At 54.5% G+C, this 21,692-nt stretch overlaps 1 protein-coding gene across 2 annotated transcripts in view; it reads right to left on the reverse strand.

Annotated features, from left to right (window-relative positions):
• The window catches only part of PKD1L1 (polycystin 1 like 1, transient receptor potential channel interacting), a 133,523-nt gene that overhangs the window by 101,614 nt on the left and 10,217 nt on the right, over positions 1-21,692 (reverse strand). Inside the window, exons 3-7 of one of the 2 annotated variants that reach the window (XM_078442613.2) lie at positions 13,197-13,330; positions 5,963-6,051; positions 4,091-4,211; positions 3,333-3,544; positions 2,663-2,961 (exon numbers count right to left, since the gene is read on the reverse strand). In XM_078442613.2, coding sequence (XP_078298739.2) covers positions 2,663-2,961; positions 3,333-3,544; positions 4,091-4,211; positions 5,963-6,051; positions 13,197-13,330 — 855 coding nt within the window. Of the gene's footprint in view, positions 1-2,662; positions 2,962-3,332; positions 3,545-4,090; positions 4,212-4,325; positions 4,523-5,962; positions 6,052-13,196; positions 13,331-21,692 lie in introns of those variants that run through there. The other variant, XM_078442612.2, reaches the window with a different exon arrangement.

The following is a 21,692-nucleotide window of genomic DNA, read 5'->3' on the forward strand; positions in this document are numbered from 1 at the left end:
ACCAAATGAGCCAGCCAGGTGCCCCATGGCTCTTGACATTAAAAAAAAGTCCTTGATAGGAACCCTCTTCCACTGTTGGTGGGAACGCAAACTGGTGCAGCCACTGTGGAAAACGGTATGGAGCTTCCTCAAAAAATTATAAATAGAACTACACTATGATGGAGCATTTGCACTACTAGGTGTTTACCCAAAGAATACAAGAATACTAATCCAAAGGGATACACACACTCCTATGCTTACTGCAGCATTTTCACAACAGCCAAACTACAGAAACAGCCCAAGCGTCCATCAGCAGGTGAATGAACAGATGTGGTACATATATACAATGAGATATTATTCAGCCATAAAACAAAATGAAATCTTGCCATTTGCAACGATGTGGCTGGAACTAGACAGTATTATGCTAAGCCAAATAAGCCAGTCAGAGAAAGACAAATATGGTTTCACTTATATGTAGAATTCAGGAAACAAAACGAATGAACAAAGGAAAAAAGAGAGAGGCAAATCAAGAAACAGACTCTTAACCAAAGAGAACACACTGATGGTCACCAGAAGGGAGGAGGGCGGGGGAAACAGGTTTTGGGGATGAAGGAGGGCACTTGGGCGATGCATGGATGTGCTGAATCACTATGTTGTACACCTGAAACTAACATAACACGGGTATTCAACTCCTAGCTGGAATTTGAAATTAAAAAAATTTTAAAGTCCTTGATAAAAGAGCAAAGATGAAAATTTCCTTAACATTTGATAAGTTACATCGGTCCCAAGTCTGGCACCCAGTTTAACAAACGACACTAAAAGCATCTCGCGACAAAGATGCCGCCATCCTCTCCCTTCAGGCCCCCTGTTCAGGAAGTCCCAGCCAAGGTGATTAAGTAGGACAGGGAAGGACAGGTGTCAGGCCGGGGGTATGGGGTTGGCATATCACTACTTGTAAATAATGTTTACGGGACTGACAAACACTGAAGAATACGCTTCACGGTTAAGGATTTGTGGCCACTCAGAGCGACAGAACGGTGCAACGTTAATAGCGAATACCAGCAACTTCTCCACACCCGACGACAACCAACCTGAAGATAACACCTGATGGGTGTCCTCTCTATGAGCTAAAACTCAGAGACCATAAAAGAAAACATAGAGTATACTTGATAGAAATTAAAATTTCTGCATGAAAAGCAAAAACAACGCTAAGCAAAGCCTGAACACAAACGACACACTGAGAAAAAGAACTATTGCAGCTTATATCACCTACAAAGGGCTAATCTTCGGAATTACTGAAAGTGCTCATACGAACACCATGGGGAGCTGAGCCACAAAAGTGCTATTCCGGGTACAATACGGCAGACGCTGGCCCTTTCTCACGGTCGGACCTAATAACTAGTGAGAGCTGCTCTGGGGACTAGAAACCAGCCAACCCTTGTTGCGAGCAGTTTAGTAACAACCGTCAAGTTACAAACGCACCCGGGGCGCCTGGGCGGCTCAGTCAGTTGAGCATCTGACTCTGGCTCAGGTCACGGTCTCACCGTTCGTGAGTTCAAGCCTCACATCGCGCTCGCTGCTCTCAGCCTGTCAGCTCAGCCTGCTTTGGATCCTCTGTCCCCCCTCTCTCTGCCCCTCCCCCTGCTTACTCTCTCTCAAAAAATAAGTAAAAAAAAAAAAAAAATTACAAACGCACTTAGCATTTGAGGCAATTCCTCTTTTCTTTGAAGTGGCAAAATGGCACACACGTGTGATTAGTCACCACAGTGTTGTCTGTGATATTGAAAGATTAGAAGAACTCTCGATGTGTACGGATAAAAAGCATGGTTAAATAGACTCGGGCACATTAATGTGCACCCTGCACGTGGCAGGGCAGGGAAGCCCGTCCTGTGGGGACGCGGGAGGAGCTCCAAGACGTGGCCGGGTGTGTGTGCCAGCGGGGAGCAGGGCTCCGAGTGCCGCGCTCATCTGTGTTCAGGAGGAGAGAGGGTCATGTGCGGGTACCAGGGGCCTAAGGGATAGAGAGCAGGGGTCCCTGAGGGGGGACACCCATCACCACACATGCCTCTGTAAGGTGGGGGCTTGAACTATGAGGATGTCCCAAGTTCAAAAGATAATTTTAAAAGATAAACAGAAAGCGGGAAGCTGCACGCTGCTGGCGAGCAGGAAAAGGTCAGAATTCCCACCCACCCCGCCCCCCACACCGGCGCTGGGGACTCGGTCCTTTTCCGGGCAGCACGGTCCCAGCACCACGGTGTCCGGAGAAAGAGGTTTTTTGTCACTTTGCCTACATGCAAGGTGTTCGACACTTTAGTACAAACGATGAAGCGTGCAGCATCATGCGCGTGTGCACCCACCTGAAGGACAGTGTCAGTTCACACGGTGGCTCAGAGCTTTCCCTGGGGAGAGTCACGTGGCTCCCCAGGTGTGCGAGCAGGACAGACCCCTGTCCCGCCTCCCCTATGTGGGGAAGGGTAGCAGCGGGGCCGGCAGGACGCAGAGAGGGAAAGTGCTCGGGGGGGGCTCGGTGCAGCCCCCGAGCCTGTGTTACCAGGACACGGAGGGTGCGGGAGCCCCAGGAGGAGCAGGGTCTCCTCTGGCCCAGTGTGGCCGGGGCTACCCGTGGGGTGTCACCGAGTCTGCACCCACTGCCCGTGCTCTAAACGGACGCTGGACCACCCACCTTTCCCAAACTGGTGGAAGGCGGTGACTGCCGTTCCCTCGGACACGTCGTGGATCCTCACTTGAACCCCACAGCTGTCCCCGAAATCCAGGAGTAGACACAGACTCGCATCGGAAGCCACCTGGACCCGGAACCCCAGACTCAGAAGGGCCGGAGTGTCAGCTTCTGGGAAGCAACGAACAGTGGGATCGACTGCGTCGGCAGGACCTTGCACGGAGATGGCCTCGGGGAGACACCGAGCGAGGGGACAGAGCTGCTTGGGACGAGGCCAGGACACCGAGCCATCGTGGCCGAGGGAGCTGTGGGGGGACAGGAAGGACGGCTTCAGAGAACATGATGGTCGACCGGGAGGGACGGAGACAGGAGGGGAGCAGCCCGCCCAGAAGCAAGCGCTACGGGACCCGAGGGCAGGGCTGACTTTCACTGGTTCCTAAAGTGGGGTCCCAGGGCCAGCAGCACCGCATCACCGACCTGGTGAGAAGTGCTGGCGGCGGGGGGGGGGGGGCCGGGGCGGTGGGAACAACGGTGGCCACCTGCGTGGTCCAGGGCGCTGAGGCTCAAGGCGCTGGCCACAACTACAATCACTGCTAGGTGGACAGGAAGACAGTGAGTCGCCGGCTCGCTGGGTGTGGCTCCTGAATTGGTGGCCTCTGCGCCACCCTTCCCCTACCTTCTGGGCAAGGTGGGAGAATGTGAAATCGGGGCGCTGGTTTGAGCGGATGCACGTGCCCCGACCGGGGCCCCCATCGTGACAGCGGCCGACGTGACGTCAGTCCCTGGAAGCAGGTCTGGGGCCACGTCCTCTGCAGAGCGCTGCCGTCCCGTGGTGCAGGAGGGGATCCCCACCGTCACACTGCAGGAGCCCACCACGGGGCGGGTGCACTGGGATTTAAGAGGTTAAGGAGTGAGGGGTGATGATGTGGCCCAGTCTGGAGTCAGGACCGGTTTCCAGGTTTCCGCCGTGTCAAAAAGCCGGCGAATAGAGCACCCCGGTGAGGCCGAGGGCTCCCTGACTCGGCTGGGCTGGCGCAGGCCGGCCCCGTGCACCGCACATGTGGAGGGGGACAGGATTCACGCTTGCCAGCACCCCGGCCAAGAGAGCGCCCGGGACACCCTCCAGCACGTTCCACCAGGAGCTTGGGGAACCCGTATCACCCCGAGTCCACGCTGCTCCCCGGCTGAGCTACTACCAATTTGCGGGGTCAGAGATGATCAAAGCGGACAGCTGAGCGATGGCCCTCTGGCCGACAGCAAAAACGTGCTGTACATTTTCCTTATTGAGGATCCAGTCGGGTTGTGCTTTCCAACCGCCTCAGCGGGGTCTGAAGGCCCAGAAGTTGGACACATGGCTCGCCCACAGGCCCCAGGGCCGCCTGACCCCACCAACAGGTTTCTGGAGACAGTCGGCCGTGTCGGGCACACACCCACCTGGGGAAGACCACAGAAGGCACTGCTCACTTTCCCAACCACACACATCCGTCGGCGACAGGGGCGCGGGCCACGGCTGCTCCAGGAGCTGGAGATTGTAACGGAAGGTTCCCGGTTGTTTCTGGACACAAAGGGAAAAGGGACAGTGAGGACGGCCACGCTTCCTCGCTCATGGGGCCCATCTGAACACGACTTTCTCCCCGGCTCTCCTGGGGGGCCCCCCTGTGACCCGCACCTGCTGCTTGGTGGTCCGGGTGACACCAGGGTGCCCTGTAGGTAGAGGCCAAACCAGTGTTCCGGGATGAGTTTCGCTGACGAGGAGCTTATTTAAGGCCACGGACTAAAATCTGTCCCCAGATGGGACCCCGCTTCAGATGGCTCACCTGGAAGGCAGGTCACCGTCTACAGGTGCTCTGCCATCCAGGGGAAGTGGGCTGCCCTGAGGCAGAACAAGGCCTCCGCGGCATTCACTGTGAGGTCACAGTGGCTACTCCAGTGTAGGACGACTGCCCACTGCGTTTGGCCCATTCACAGGTTCCGGGAAAGGGATGTGAGGGCCGTGACCCACAGCCAGCAAGGATGAGGCCCTCTTAGAGGGACCCCATCACGTTCCCTGTCACAACCCCATATACCTGGCCCGGTGAGCCACACAGGGGAACTGTGCCCAGGCCTCTCAGGTACAGGGCACTCAGGGCTGTCTTCCCTCAGGCCCAGGGCACTCAGAGCTGCCTCACCTCAGGTACAGGACACCCAGAGCTGACCCTGCCTCAGGCCCAGGGCACTCAGCACTCTACCCCCCTTCAAGCCCAGGGCATTCAGATGCGGTCCCCCCTCAGGTACAGGGAACACAGACGCCATCCCCCACTCAGGTACAAAGAACTCAGACTCTGTCCTCCCTCAGGTACAGGGCACTCAGAACTGTGCCCCCCTCAGGTACAGAGGACACAGACGCCATTCCCCCCAAAGGCACAGGGCACTCAGAGCCACCCCCCCTCAAGTATAGGGAACTGAGATGCTATTCCCCCCTCAGGTACAGGGAATTCAGACGCCATCCCCTGCTCAGGCCCAGGGCACTCAGAGCCATCCCCCGTCAGGTACAGGGCTGGGCACCTTCTCTTCGGACAGGGGAAGGTTGCTTCTGGCTCTTGTGCTCTCAACCCTGGGCAGGAAACAGCGGCTCCCGGCTCACCTGGCCTTCCAGCCAAGGTCCTGGCCCACGTGATATTCCACTGCCTCCTGTCTGGACTTCAGCCCAACCCACGTAACCCACGTTTACTGTCCGTGTGTGAAACCTCTAAGGACCGCACCCGTGCCCTCATGGGAAGGGAGAAATACTCATTGCGGGAATGCCCAGGGAGTTTCAGGTCCTGTGGGCCTCACTGCCACCCTGACGGCTGCCGGGTCCAACCCTGGCCTGGGTCTCCCCCACCTCCCCTATATTCCTTCTCTATGAACCTGACTGCCCTAGGGACCTCGTGCAAGTGGACGCCCACAACATCTGTCCCTCTGTTACTGGCTCATTCCACTTCGCATCACGTGCTCAAGGCCCATCTAATGCTACTGCTTTAAAGTGTGTGTGTTTTGCACCCACTACAGGGTCTAGTGCCCTTGACCCTGGCAAGGCCCGAGGTGTTCCCAGTCTTCACGGTGCCCCCGTGGATGGCTCCCAACGTGCTGGGGAAGGTTGGTCATATTTCTCTCAACTGGCAACAAGAGACCCTCTTTCCTCCATCATGGTTGGTGTTCTGCGTGCTGTCTGTGGTCTCCCGCACCCCGGGCGGCACCCCCTACGTCACCCCGGCCCGGGCGGGTCCTCGGAAGGCCCCGTGCGTGTACAGAAGAACAGAGCTTAGCCGGGGCTCCCTGACATACCTGTTGGCACTGTCGCCTGGATCCGAAGCAGCCCCTGTTCTCCCACTGAACACACTTAATGGCGCTTCACCAGTTGTTTCCAGAATGTTCTGCGAGGGGGAAGATAACAATTATTTGAGAGCTGCTTACAAAAACTCGGTAAATTAGGGAAAGTAACACTATTCCATTCACAGACTAGCGGTTGGCCCCTGCCATGCTGGGCTGTAGAGAACCGGCGGAGAACAAAGCAGGCTAGTCCTCTGTTCCTGCGGAGCCCACGTTCCTGGGGACCTGGGGGGCCAGCTGGCCACGGCTGCGTGGCGGGTGCCAGGAGAGCAGGGGGTGATGTGGGAGGCAGAGAGGTTGGATGGGAATTTGCATGTCATTCTGAATGAGATGCAGGTTTGGGCACCAGTGTGGCATAATCTGACCAATGATATGGAAGTGTTAGCCCGGCTACCATATTGAAAAAGGCCGTGGGAGGCAAGAATCCCAAGGGACATCTTCTGACTTGACTCTAGATCCAGACATTGGATGGACTCTAGAGACACGAGTCAGCAGAGTGTTGCCACTGTCTGCCCCTGTGGAATCCCTACAAGAGATGGGCACCATAGGACATTTTTGTCAAATTGACCAGCACAGATCTCCCTTGACGTACGAGGGGGTTGCATCCAGATGAAGCCATCGTAAGTTAAAAAGACCGTTAAGTGGAAAATGCATTCAACACACCCACCGTCCCGGACATGACGGCTGAGACTAGCCTGCCTTAAACGTGCTCAGAACACCTACATGAGCCTACAGGCAGGTAAAACGTTCTTCTCACAAAGCCTATTTTATAATAAGCTGTGGAATGTCTCATGTAACTGGTTGAATGCGGACCTGAAGGTGAGAAGCCGAGCGGCTGTGTGGGAGCAGAAGGGTGGTCAGGGCCTCGGTTGCTGACCCTTGTGACCATGTGGCTGCCTGGGAGATGCTCAGGTCCTAGAGAGTGTCACCAGCGTGGGAAAATTCCAAGTACAGTTTCTATGGAACACGTATGGTTTCTATACCATGGTAAAGTGGAAAATCCCAAGATGAGCCATCGTAAGTCGCAGACCGTCTATAATGAGACTGGCTGACAGCTTCTAACTGCGCTGGATGATGCGAGGGGGAGGAAAGGAGAGGCTCAGAGATTCGAACTCCTAGCTGGAGCTGCTTACAGATCTTTATCGCCTGGAAGGAATCCCAACCCTCCTGCAGCCACAGGACTGAGACTGCCGAAAATCAAGCCAGAGATTCCTCCCTGGGGTGTGCGGCCACACCAGCGAGAATGCTGGCCAGCACCAGGAAAAGGCACAGCCCTGCCCCCAGCCCCCGGGGGTGTGGCCCTGCCAACAGGTGGATTTCGGCCCTGGAAAACCAATTAGACAGAACAAGCTTCTGTTGCATTAGGCCACCAGGTTTGTGATTTGTGTCAGTGGCCCCAGGAAGCCCATGCAGGAGCTTGGCTCCGACATGGCGGCCTTGCTAGGGTGGTGGTCAGGGAGGCGGGGAGGGGGGCTCGGTTAGGGACACCGGTAGGAGCCAGGAGCTAGGACGGGGCAGGAGGGGCTATGGGAGCCAAAGCAGGACCAAGCAGGAGAAAGAAGGAAAGGCAATGCCAAGGGCTTGGCAAACTCGGGGCCTAGGTGGGCACAACCGGGCACCTGGGGCCAATGGTGCCAAGATGCGTCGCTGGCCTCCGCTCTGCCGGGGCCGCCGCCTCCTGTGACAAAACCCACGATTCCTGCGCCAAACGGCAGGGAGGAGCCGGACGGGGGCATGGCCGTCAGACCTTTCCAGGGCTTGCCACCTCACCGGCCCACACTCAGAGCCCCGGCCCTGACAGTGTGCCACTCGGCATATGTATAAAAGGCAGCCACCATCCTCACACTGAGTGCCCAAGCTTCAATTATTCTTGACATCACGTTTAGCACAAGTGGTTTCAGCCAATTAATAACCCAGCTCCTCCCCTCTCGGGAGGCCCTCACCGAACCGTCCATGCACACTCTCCACCTGCTCTGAGTACCAGACCTCAGCTCCGCAGAGGAAATCACAGCAAGGTGTCGAGGGCCAAGGCCAAGGCTGACAGATGCCCAGCACCCGGCCTCTCTGCACCCCCACTGCCACCTGCCAGTCCTGCTGACCGGGGGCGGGCCCTGCCCTTTCCTGGGGATGCGACCCCTCAGGCTAAGGCAGCCCCCCTCCCTGAGTCTGGAAGGTGCCATGAGCTGGGAGCAGCCAGAGGGAACAGGACAGGGGCAGGGACGGCCACCAGCTCCTGGGCCTCCATTAGCCTCCTGCCTGCAGGTCCCACAAATTCTACCTTCAGCTGAGCTAGTTTGTAACAACACAAGCTTACTGCCAAGGGTTTCTTTTCCAACTTTCCCTATTTATGCAAAATTTCCAGAATAAACTAGTCCATGGAGGCTGAGAGAGGATTAGTTGTTGCTGGGGGAGGGGTTGGGGAGAGATGTTCATGGGGCATTTCCTTTGGGGGACGATGAAAATGTCCCGGAACAAGAGAGCAGCGACAGTGCACAACCTTGTGAATGTTCTAAGTGCCACTTAACTGCACACCTTAAAATGGTGTTGATGGTAAAAAAATAATAATAATAAGGGGGGAAGGGGGGAAGAGCTTAGGCCTCACGTGAACACAGTGGAAATCACGATCCATTCTGGGGATTATACAGTTCCTGTTAAATCTAAGTTGGACCATAACCTAAATTCAGCCCGTGACGACTTCCTCCCGTTTCCCTTCGTGCCTCCACCTCTGCCCCTCGCTCACCACACGTACACTCCAATCGTTGGTCAGCTACCCGCAGGGCCTCTGAAACATCACACTGCTTCTTGCACATAAAGCCTTTTCCAACTTCTCCCGTGACCTGACCCTATTCAGCATCGCAGCCCCTGAGAAGGCGCCCAGCCCTCCCCGCCAGGCCCCTGGGCCCCAGGGATGCAGCCAAGGCTTCCGTAGCCCAGCAGCCCAGCATTTACATCGTGCTCTGTGCTTTCCTAGGCGGGAGTTCCTGGAGTGCAGGGCCCTGTCGTTTTCATTCTCGGAACCGATGGGCACACAGTAGATGTGGGATATGTGCCTGTTTCCGAGTCAGTACCCAGGCAGAACCTGTGTTTGTTACCTTCTGGGATACAGTAAGGATGCTCACGTTTGCTACAGAGACAGAGCTCAGAATGAGTGGGACCGTAGGGTACCCTGCATCCCACAGGTCCGGGTGGGGAAAGGCCAAGCCCCACAGACGCCACAAGCATCGGTGGCAGTGTTAGGGCCATAAGGGAAGCGAGTGCCGAGGGTTCCCTAGCTCCTGACCTGGGGAGTGCCAGCTTCCCAGCACACCCACAGAGACAGAATTCAGGAGAATCCCACTTTTTCTTTTCCTGTGGGTCTTCCGTAAGCAGCTGATGCTTCTGCAGAAAGAATAATAGAGTGGACGCAGGAAAATGCAGCTCCATTTAATGAAGTTTGGGAAGTGGTATTCTAGAAACTTCATCAAAAACTTAGACAAACTTGCTAAAGGTATGTAATGAGTAACTGGATAAAGGCTGGAATTTGGGGGGGAAGCTTACGGTGAAAATGCAGCGCTTTGTTCTGGGGCAAAGTCACCACAGGGCACCTCTCCAGGGAAGGGTGTCAGGCTGTGAAAGACTTCCCAAGGAGCGCCTCAGAAAAGTGAGCGTAGTAGCTGCAAAGGTGTGAAAGAACATTTACAAGGTTCGACCTACATTTGTGCGCATTCTACATTTACAGCACCCATCAAATTATGCCCATGGACCACAAAATAATTCAGCAAGTGCAGTTTTAAACATTGTTTGCCTCTGAACAGCTTGAAATGTCTAGAAACCTTCTCTCTCCAAAGCGTGCGGCCTGAGTAGTAACTTACAGGCTGTGCTCTCCCCCGGACAGGAAGAGTTTTCTGACTAGGAATACAGTGTGGGCAGTCGGGCAGAATCTGTTGGAACAGTTGTGCTAACGGCAAACTCGAGAAAGCCAAGGAATGGCAGGCAGATAACCAGGCTGGTGGGGCCGGCCAGCAGGACGGTACCAGCACCTACCAGCACCACACTGGGAGGGCCGGCGGCCACGCTCCTGCTGTGACCCCCCAGGACCCAGCCACACCTGAGTCACAGGGCCTGCGGCTGTGGGACACAGTACTAACCATGCGCAAGCATTACTAAGGGCCCCGAATGTCTTATTCTGCAATAGCGAAAACGTAATTCTGATCAGGGGTACCCACATTTTATTCCAGACAACAAGACGCTCTGAAAACAGAAAGCGCTAAGCCAGCCCTCAGGGTTCTGTCCTGAAGACATGAAGGCTGGAGGGAATATGCCTTCCCCCACTCGGTAAAGACCCCGGGTCTCCCAGGAGTCAGGTCGCAGTAAGGACCCGGCTCACCCACCCAGTGTGTCCTGTCTTGTCACTCTCAACTCAACATCTATTCACCGAAATCACCCCCCAACTGCCATCTGAACTATAGCAGTGGGTTTTACAACCTTAACATTCACTTGGGGTAAGAAACAGTATTACTCATTTGTGTTTGTTCTAGAATACTACATTTGCTTATTAATGTTTCACATAACATTTAACCTATGAACTATGATCTTTCACGGGTCCCAGACCCAATTCCAAAGTCACCCCCAACACCAAGCAATTCTCAGATAACAGCAAGAATTCAGCTCTCTTCTGATGCCTTCTACCAGAGATGGCGTCAGACCCCACACACAGGTGATGGGCTCAGTCCGCCAGGCCCCCCACCCCTGCAACTTCAGGTGCCAGCCACAGCCCCAGGCTATCACCCGGAGGTTCCAATGGGCCTCCTCCTTCGGTTCGTGGTTCTTTTAATTGGTTAGAGAGGCTCACAGAACTCAGGGAGACCCGTATAGTCCCGTTCACCAGTAAAGGACATGGTGAAAAGTGGAAAAGCTGCATGAGGTGAGGTGTAGGAGGGGGCATGGGGCTTGACCGCCTCCCCAGGGCCCGTTGCCCCCCATCTCCGCGTGCTCACCAACCCGGAAGCTCTCTGGACCCCGTCCCCTTGGGTTTTTATGGAGCCAGAGGTTGGGGGTGGGGTGGGGGGACTGGAGTTTCAACCCTGGAATCACAGGGTTGGTTGCCCCAGCAATCAACCCGCACCCCCCCAGCCCTGGGGAGGGGTCTAAAGTCTCCATTAACGTAACAAAAGACACGCTCCTGCCCTCTATCACTAAAGTCCAGGGGTTTGGGGACGAAGCCCACATACACATGAGAGATCTATTCAGGTCATCCGGATGCCCAGATGGGCATTTCCTACACGTCACAGTATGGCACACAACTTTTAATGTGGTGTGACCAGCTCCACCGACTGGAAACACTCTCTGTAACGACTTGAAGTGGGCAAGACCTATCCGTTCTCCCCCGGCTCCCCCTGCACCAGAACATTTTACAAACTCAGTCCAGAGTCTCAACTTCGCACAACACCACGCCACAGAACCGCCTAATCATCAAACCGTCCAGGACCCCAGTCTGCAGCCCCACTTGGCCATTGCTCGAGGCTGGGTTGCCCGGGGATCCAGGGAGCAGGGCCATGGGGGCTGGGGGAGGAGGGGTGGGTGGGCTCAAGATCAAGGAGAGCCTGGAAACGGGCAGGAGGTCCAAGGCCTTGGGGACACCCCCCAGGGCCGGCTGAGCGTGTGGGTCACCAGAGCAGGTGTGGGTGGGGCACCCACACCAGGTCCACGACAAACCCACGGTACCAGGGTCCACTTGTGTCTGGGAACGCACCCCAACGAACTTCTCCCGAACCCTGCTCTCAGATCATTACAAGTTCCCCGTTGCAGACATCCTTCCGGATTAACCTGAAACGATCCCTGTGAACTTTCACAAAGTGGCAGCTGAGCCTGAAAGAGCTCCCAATGGGAACAGAATGGGCTGACAGAGGTTAATTCTCAGATACAAATGCCCTTAGAGGTACTGTGTACAGGACAGGGGACCTCCTGGGGAATACTGGAAACCCCATGACAAGTACGAGGGACCACGTGGGGAGTACTGGGGACCCCGTAGAGAATATTGCGTGCAGACCTCTATAAGGAGTACTGGGGACCCCTGTAAAGAGTACTGGAGACCCCCATGAGGACTACTGGGACCCTCATGAGGAGTACTGGGACTTCCATGGGAAGTACTGGGGAGCCACATGAAGAGTACTCGGGACCCCCAAAGGGAGTACTGGAAACTACATGAGGAGCACTGGGGAACCACATGAATAGAACTGGGGACCCCTATGGGGAGTAATGGGAACCCTCATGGGGAATACTGGGGACACATATGAGAAGTACTGGGGACCCCCCATGAGGAGTACTGAGACCCACATGAGGAGTACTGGGGACCTACATAAGGAGTTCTGGGACACGCATGGGAGTACTGGGAATCCAGTGAGGAGTACTGGTGGGGGCATGCATGCAGAGTACTGGAGACCCCCGTGAGGAGTACTGGGGACCCACATGAGTACTGGGAACCCCATGGGAAGTACTGGGGACCCACATAAGTACTAGAGGCCACGATAGGCAGTACTGGGGGAACCTCTGTGAGGAGTACTGGGGACCCACATGGGGAGCACCAGAAACAGCTGCAGGATAGTCTCTGCAAAGGGGCGGGGAGGTTCTGGGAGCTTCTGCAGAAGGGGCTCCTTCCCATCAGGACAAAGGCAGAGCTCTGGGCTGGCAGCATTCAGAGCTCACTCTTAGCCGGACTGCATCGGGCACAGGTAGCCTCGTTCTCGGGGCCTGCCGCACCCCACGCTGCTCGCTGCGCCCCAGCTTCTCCTAGGACACTCCCCACCTCCTCACGCCACTGAGACCGTCTGTCCTGTCCTCTCCACCCGACTGCTGTGGGCCGTTCTGATAGCCAGACACAGACGCACCTGCTCAGACGTCCAGGTAGTCTAGTCTTACCAGTAGAGGCCTTCAAAGAGCTCCCCCGGGGCCCCCAAATAGGGTTTCGGCTCCCTGGGAGCCCCCTGGGAGCCCCCTGGGGTGCAGCCCGTCCCCACTTCTGTCTCCGGAACGCATCCCGGCTTCTCATGACAGGATTCCAGATCTGCAAGTGAACTCCGCTCCCTGGACGTGGCACATGGGGCTGAAACCACATCTGGCCGGCTCCTACCGCACCTGGGAGGCTTTCCAGGGCTGCACCGGACACGCGTGCTGCTCAGGGAGCAAACCCGAGCTCCCCAGACGCCAATACCTTGTCCCACGACACCAGCGACACGAGCGAGGGTGGTTTCTCCAGTCCCGGGTCTCCTTCCGCCCGTGTCCGCGCACCCAGAGGACGGCTGGACTCGTCGGTGTTCATAAAAGGCGCAGGATTAGCGCGGACATCTGGGGAAAAGAACAAACGAGGTGTGGGGACTGCAGTGTTCAATGAAGAGACCCGACCTCACACACCGGTTAATGCCCCCTGCTCTCCAGGTGGGTCAGGAGTCCTGTGCCCGTGGGCTCTGCCTGTGAGGGCGGCTGTGTGTATTCGGTGTTTCTTCCTTTTCATCCTCACCTGGCACAGCGTCTCAGAGGCAAACACAGGCTACGTCAGGCAAGTCCAAGGCCAGAGCTCCTGCTCACGACCCAACCCTGAGGGCCCTCCCTCTCTCCTCCAGGGCTCAGGGCAGAGAGGATGAGGTCAAGGGCTCCCGAATCAGGGAGATGGGCACAAAATGGGAGGAACCACAGTCATGGGACTGGGCAGGGATTTGCTGGGTAAACATGAAGACCAAGAAGATGCCCCCAAATTTACAAGCCAGCATGCCCCACCTGAGGGCTCTGGGCGTGCCCAGCCCTGCCCAGCTCTCTGCTCCTAGCTCCCTGCTCCCAGCTGTCAGTTCCCCACTCCCAGCCCCGCCCAGCTGCCAGCTCCCAGCCAGGCCTGTGTCCACCCTCCACCTGCCTCCATATGCCAAGAGCAGACAGAACACATGTTAGAAAGAGAGCCAGGGTTCCAAACGGACCTTCTTAGGCCAAGTCACCAAACCAGGGCTTCACCCCTAACCTAACTGCTGTTCCAGCTTCCTCCAGAAATAGTCTTGGGGCTCTTGGCAGGGGGCCTCAGTCAGTTAAGCGTCCCACTCTGGATTTCAGCTCAGGTCATGATCTCACGGTCATGAGTTCGAGCCCCACGTCAAGCTCTGCACTGACAGCACGGAGCCTACTTGGGATTCTCTCTCTCTCCCTCTCTCTGTGCCCCTCCCCTGCTCACATGCTCTCTCAAAAATAAAAACGCAGACATTAAAAAAAAAAAAAGAGCCAGACGCTTAACTGACTGAGCCACTCAGGCGCCCCCGGTGGCATTTCTTTTTAAGTGCTTAATCTCTGCCATGTGCGCACACTTTTTTCCTCTTGCTGATTCCCTTCTACTGTATTGAATTCCCTGCCCATGAACCTGTAGTATGCAAAACCCGGATGTAGGGCGGGTCCCTGCCCCTGGACGTTCTGACCCAGGCTGCAGTCTGTCTATGATGTGAAGCAGGTAGGAGAGGAGGGTGGCCACGGCTTTCTAAATGGTGCATTTAAATCCTCCTGCAAGGCTGAAGCCCGGCTCTCACAGGGCTACCAAAAATTCCAGTAGCAACTGGTGACCGGGAGGAGAGGCAGGGAGCCGAATAAACATCTGCCTGCTTGATGGAAAAGAGAGTGAGAGGGACATGGCGTCTGCTCCTCTGTCCCGGCCGACAAGGTTCAAGAACCTGGAACGCTCTTTCTCTACCTGCTTGGTGGCATCTCGCCTCTTCTGCCTTTCCCTCCTGCTCCTGCTCCGGCACGACCTGGGGTGCGGATGGTTCCAGTACCATCCTCAGTGCCTCAGCCACTGCCGGCTCCTCCCACCCTCAAGGTCAAGGAGCAAAGAGCACCCTCTTGGACCACCCACTTCAGATTCCCCCACTGGCGTCCCAGTAAAAACTGACAGTTGGGGAAAACCTGACTGAATTTTAAGTGGACACAGGTGAAACACATTTGTGTGAACTAATTTAAGTTTGCCGGTTTAATTAAGATAGACCTGTGTTTAGAGTTATCAGCATTAAATATGAAACCTCGATTCTACCCAGGTTTACTAAAGTCAAATAAGCTCATGTTATCTCTGTTGCAATTTCTTAGCAAAAAGATGACTTAAGGTGATGGTTAATTTTGTCTGTCTCAAAGTTTTCATGGGTAACTGTTAAGATGGCTTTCGGAGTCTTTGGTAACCTGAAACTTTAAGGTTTTGCATGATAAATGGGACTGAACTCATTGGACACCTGGGTCTTTTCCACATGGGATGGAGCTGCTGAAGCTCTGATAACCAAACATACGTTTGCGCTTTTAACCTCTTATTGCAGAGAAACTACGGTTATTTGGGTGTATTGGACCATAAACTGAAGCGGTTTAACTTTTCTGTCTACCTAAACCCTCTAAAATTCAAACTGTCTCAGGGAGTGTTCTTTCTTTCACGGCAATTACAATTGTTTGCATAAGTTCAGTAAAAATCTGTTTTCCTCGTAACAGGACGCCACTGGAAATACTGGCTATTTTACCAAGACTTTGACTGGAATGTCCTATTTGAGACTGAACTGCATAGACTCAGATATGACCATCCGGCTTTGAGGAGCTAAGGTTGACTTTATGAAACACGGAGCCATAAAACCCCTGGGAAATGTGGGCCTGATACCTTGCTTACGGAGTTCCCAGCAGCCTCACCAGGTGAGCAAAGAAAGTCACTTCCTGGCAGGTGCAGGAAACGCAGGCTATCTTGGGGACCTCGTGGAGAGGAATTTGCCCAATTCCACAGGAATTGCAGGCCTGTCTGACGGAAGTACTTGGCTTGGCTTCTGGCCTGGAGAATCTACTAAGAGTGCAATCTGGAGAATTCTGTATAAAAGATTCCGGCAAAACAAACTTTAAGACATCCATATGATCAACCACTGTTCTTGCTGAACTTAGGTAAATAATTAGGTCAAGTTTGTTAAAACTGGACTTGTTCTACAGACAAATCGGTCTTGATTTGGCCGTCTCTGGAAATGACGGTTTTTAGAGAGAAAAACCATGTTTCCGTAACATACCCTTATGGCTGTCAAATTCTAGGGGCGCCTGGGTGGCTCAGTCGGTTAAGCGTCCGACTTCAGCTCAGGTCACGATCTCACGGTCTGTGAGTTCGAGCCCCTCGTCGGGCTCTGGGCTGATGGCTTAGAGCCTGGAGCCTGCTTCCGATTCTGTGTCTCCCTCTCTCTCTGCCCCTCCCCCGTTCATGCTCTGTCTCTCTCTGTCTCAAAAAAAAAAAAATAAATAAATGTTAAAAAAAAAAAATTAAACAACTGGGAAATGGGATGGCTTCACCTAACAGTTGTACGTAAAAAGACTTTTCTCACTGTAGACCCATCAGCCGATAAAGACTACAGTGCTTTAATAAATTATTCACTTCAAGCTGGGTTAATTCATAAATCTCTAAACATGCCAACCATATTCTCCCTAAACCTGATCTGACAGTTCCTAGAAACCTGCCCCATACAACCCCAAATACCTTGTTTTCTCAAAGGATGCAAAGTCTAATACAATGGGGGATTTAACTCCAAAATAAAAGGGCCCCTACTGGGTCATATTATGCAGTGAAGTTAGAGGGGCACTCTTCATGGGCTCCTGTACCTAAAATAAAACCTGTACCCCCTTCACAGGAAATCAATGAGCAAACTAATATGCCTTCTTTTCAAAAAAAAAATTTTTTTTGACATTTATTTATTTTTGAAAGGCAGAGAGAGACAGAGCACAGACAGGGGAGGGCCAGAAAGAGGGGGAGACACAGAATCCGAAGCAGGCTCCAGGCTCCGAGCTGTCAGGACAGAGCCCAACGCGGGGCTCGAACTCATGGACCGCGAGATCATGACCTGAGCCGAAATCAGCCGCTTAACCGACTGAGCCTCCCGGTCACCCCTAATGTGCCTTCTTATTTCTGTGAGCCTGTGGAAGACCTCAAACTTCTCTTAGGATGGTTGTACCTTTCTTCTTCGTTCTCCATTCCCCAATCTACTAACAATTCCTTCTTGCAATGGGCCACTCAAAAGGACCACCACAGACCTGTGAGTTACAAGCCAGAAAGACCAATCCAACTGCTGCTGTGTGCTCCCACTCCCATCTGAGGAGGCTTCAAGCCTGACATCTCAAAATCTCACTGGCAGAACCGGGAGACACTGGGTTTGAAATGCACTCTAACCATTCACCTCTGTTTTTCTTGCTTCTGTAAAGATACCTCTTACTAATTAGCTGAGTGTTTACTAAACAAAGCAGAGTCTATAGGACGGCCACGCACTGCCTGTTACACAGTGGAGGCTTTAAATGGCTCTCAATATAACATTACGGTATTAAATACGAAAATAACTCCAATGCATAAAACCGTTCTACAAACCAGAATGGCACGAGATGTGCTGACCGCTGCACGACGTGGAGCTTCCACTCTTGTGCAAACAAAATGCTGTGTACACGCTCCAGATGACCAGAGAAACGTTTCTGGATTTCTGCCTGACGCAGACGCTCCACTTGCTCTGAAACAATCCCTCTTTCCTTCAGTGATTGGTCAAACTCCTGGACTGGAAGATGTTCGTCAGCTACCAAAGGGCTTATTTGGGCTGATCTTTCTAGTTGTTCTAATTACGTTTTGTCGTTTTCTCCTCATCACTGCAATGACTTCGGGCCAGCAGATGATCCTCTCTACTCAAGGAGGTTCACACACGTTGCCCACGTTGGATTCAGCTGCCTCTGCCTTTTGTAACCCCCCTATATGTTTCCCAGCTGACCCATATTCACCCGTATGGCTGGGGACGTCTCTACACCCCCGCTCAGCGGGAAGAAGCCACAGAAGACGAGACCTTCCACCTGCAGCAACCCTGAAGATCTCAGGGTCAAAATTGTTCAGGGGGGATATGATGAGGGAGCATGGGGTGGGCTGAGGGCAGAGCACAGGCTGACAGCCCCCCACCCCCACCCCCACCGTGGATCTGTGTGATGTTCCTCGGACACTCCTGGCCGCCCAAGAACACAGGAAGGGGGTTCAAGTGCTTGCCGTGGTGACGTGGGAAACTGAGGCAAACGAAACATCAAATCCCCTTACTGCCTACGGCTCACTGACCAGTCCTTGAAACCGGCACAGTGACCTCCCTCGAGGGGCTCAGCTGCCTCCATGATGACACTTTGCGGGGGACAAAAGGGAATCTCAGCTTCACATCACCCCACCTCGAGGACCCTGTAAGTCTCCTTCCTTTATCTCAACTGCCCCAGGACACACGCTGGCATCATGCTCCAGGCTTAGGGCCCCCAATATACACCCGAGGGGTCTCAGGACTGAGGTTTTACTAAACGGTAATAAATGGTGTTTCCCTGGCCACAGTGACCCCCTGAAGGTCCTGGAAACCTTGCTTCCAAAATTCCTAAGAGACTTACTCTATCCCTGCCCCCTCTCAAGCTGAGGGTATGTGATGCGTTACCCGTCACAACCCCAGTGCAGCTCCTCCTGCCCACGGGTCCTGTCCCCGTGCTTTAATAAATCACCTTTATGCACCAAAGACGTCTTCAAGAATTCTTTCTTGGCGGTCAGTTCCGGACTACCCTCCACCATCATCACCCCAAAACTTCATCATACCCATTGTGGCACTCGAACTCATGACCCCATTATCAAGGGTGCAGGCTCCACTGACTGAGCCAGCTGGCGCCCCGGAATTTGGTTGTTTCACCCAAGCACTGCACACGGTTGAAAACCACTGAAGCTGACGCCGGGTTCAAGGGCGTGCATGATGCCATCTTCTCTAGCCGTGTAGATATTTTGAAAACATTCCACTGAGCCCTGGCCTTGCACTATGCTCAGCAGCCCCCAGAGCGGGGCCGGGAATGTGTGTGGAAAGGAGGCGGTGCTCTGGGCTGGTTTCCGTCCTGGCTCTTTCACCACCAGCCTCCAGCCCCTATCAGCCACACTCACAGCTGGGGGCAGGACGCCAAACTGTGGGTTCTGGAGCCTGGCCACCAGGGCTGGCCCGTCCCCAGCACCGCCAAGCAGTAACACCGGCTTCAACCTTCCCCAACTTTGGGATTCGATATCGAATCCAATTTAAATTTCTGAGTCAATGCCCCTATTTACTGTCAAGAGTCCAGTGGATTCATATCTCAGGCTCATAAAAGCTGAACAAGATTAACCTGCAGCCACGTTGCTGAGGCTTCTTCAAAACTACGCACAGACCAATATGCCAACCCAGGGATGACACAGTCCCCTGCCTGAACGTCCACGAGCACGTCTGTGAACGACCACGGAGAATAAAGTGACTTCCGTTTCTCTGAAACCCATCGATTCCTGGAAGTACTGTGGTCAGGTTAGCAGAAGAAAAATCTGACCTCCTAAACGACTGAAAACGTCCCCGAACTGGAAAAATCACACGGAAACATCCTGAAGATACACGGTCATAAAATTACATAAACAGAAATCACCAAAGGAGGAAGGAGTTAGATGACCAAAATCCATTCCCCACCATCGTCACGTAAGAATCAGGAGAGTGGGTTTCGCGTTGTTTTCAACACCAATGCCTGAGCCCTGGCCACCAACACACACCATTAAATCCAGCTCATGTGCTAGACTGTGAAGTTCCTCACGTGTAACCGAGTGCATGGCCCAGAGCCGAGAACTCAAACATTCCCTTCCACCTACGGTAACACCGGAAATTAAGTTTCAGGCAACCATTTAAGATTTTTATTTTAAATGTTTATTTACCTATTTTGAGAGAGAGAGAGAGCAGGGGAATGGCAGACAGAGGGAGAGAGAGAATCCCAAGCAGGCTCCACGCACAGCCCGATTTGGGGCTCGAACTCACGAACCGGAAGATCACGATCTGAGCCAAAATCAAGAGTCAGATGCTTACTGAGTCACCCAGGGGTCCCTAAAATTTTTATTTTAAAAGATAATGGACATACTGTCCTGTGCTGTGGCCGTGAAACATCCCCCAGTAACCTGGACGCCCCCATCACGTGGCTCCAGGTCGGGGGAGCCTCACAGACTCAGTTGTTCTCAAGTGTGCAGCCCCTGGACCAGCCACAGCACCCCCCCACCCAGACCTGCCTGAAGCAGAAACCCCATAATCTGGTTTCAGCAAGCCCCACGCCCCGGTGATGCCCTCTTGAGTTTGGGGATCCCAGGAGAGGTGGGTAAGGAAGGCTCTGGGTCCAGTGTCCCGAAGCCCAGACCTGTCACCTGCTGGCAAGCTGGGGGCAAGCCAGCGGCCTCTTATTCTCTACTTCCTCACCCGGAAAACCCAGCTAGGACGGTCCCTCCACAAGGCACAGGCAGGGATGAACTCAGGGCGGTGAACTTGGCTCCCCTTCCCAGGCCCTTACCGACTGGTGCTCCATGGAGGCAGGGGGGATGAGGACCCCCGTGCTCCTCGGCTCTCGCTCTCGGGGGCTGGGTGCCACGGGAGGACCAGCAGCAGGCAGTCTGGACGCACCTGACGGGGTGGGACAAACGGGGGTGGGCACCAAGTATGGCCATCCAGTGCCCGCTCAGCCATCTGCACCTAGATTTCTTGCATAAATTAATGAAGCACACAGTTGGCTTCACATGGATGGAAAGTTGCTTCTGTGGTTTTTCAACCATTTTCCAAGTTTGGGGCCTGTTTTCACACCGTGAGTCGAAACAGAATTTTCACCTCATTTTACTATTAGAACAGGGTCCCTCCCTCCCTCCCCACCACCTCCAGGCGGTCAGCAGGGGGGAGCAGAGAGCAGAGCAGGCCAGGCCCCTGCCCCCCTCCTGCCACACCTCCCCTCGCCAGCCCACACTCCTCTCTGTGGACCTGACCACTGTGGAAAGGAAGGGCCCAGACTGGCGGTCATGAGACTGTGCACCGTGTGACAGTCACAAAGCATGGTGCCAGCACGTCCCTCCCCTGTAATCCCCACAGAGGACCAGGGAGGGAGAGCGCAGGCACTTTTTTTTTGTTTTTTAGTTTATTTAGTTTTTTTGTGAGAGGGAGAGTACAAGAAGAGGAGAGGCAGAGAAAGAAGGGGAGAGAGAGCATCCCAAGCAGGCTCCGCACTGTCAGTGCAGGGCCCAATGTGGGGCTCAAACTCACGAATCGTGAGATCATGATCTGAGCTGAAACCAGGTGTCACAGGCTTAACTGACTGAGCCCCCCGGCACCCCAGTGCAGGTGCTTTTTGCAGTAAGACCAGGGAGACCCTGGAAGACAGGCAACTTGGCTCAACGAGGTGCAAACAGAGCCAACAATTCACGTTGCCCTCCCGCATTCCCAGAGGGGATGCCCGCAGAGCCCAGGACGCAGCTCAGAGGCCCAGGCCCCTGGGTACAGTGGTGTCCAGGACCAGTATGGGGCACTGGTCGCTCCGCTACGTGCTGTGGCTCCTCGGGGCCAGGGGCACCTGTGCCTGGGTCCACGGGGCCGCCGGCCATCTAGGAAGATCCACATGCGGTGAGTCAAATAGCCCCGAACCGAGGTGTGGGGACCGGGGTCCTGACCAGACAGGGGGTGCCATTTGGGGATGTCACCCAAGGGCTGCCCGGGCCCTGTGTCTGCTCCGCAGGCGTGAACCCCACTCCCTGGGGCTGGGTCTCGCCTCCTCGTGAAAACACATGCAGACTTCGTGGTTGTCCCTCACTTCTCTGCGCGTCTGTGGAGTTGGGACGGTATATCCTTTAATTTAAACCAGGCTTCTACAAAGACAAAAC

Source organism: Panthera onca, chromosome A2 (genome assembly GCF_046562875.1).
Source record: "Panthera onca isolate mPanOnc1 chromosome A2, mPanOnc1 haplotype 2, whole genome shotgun sequence".
Classification (NCBI taxonomy): Eukaryota; Metazoa; Chordata; class Mammalia; order Carnivora; family Felidae; genus Panthera; species Panthera onca.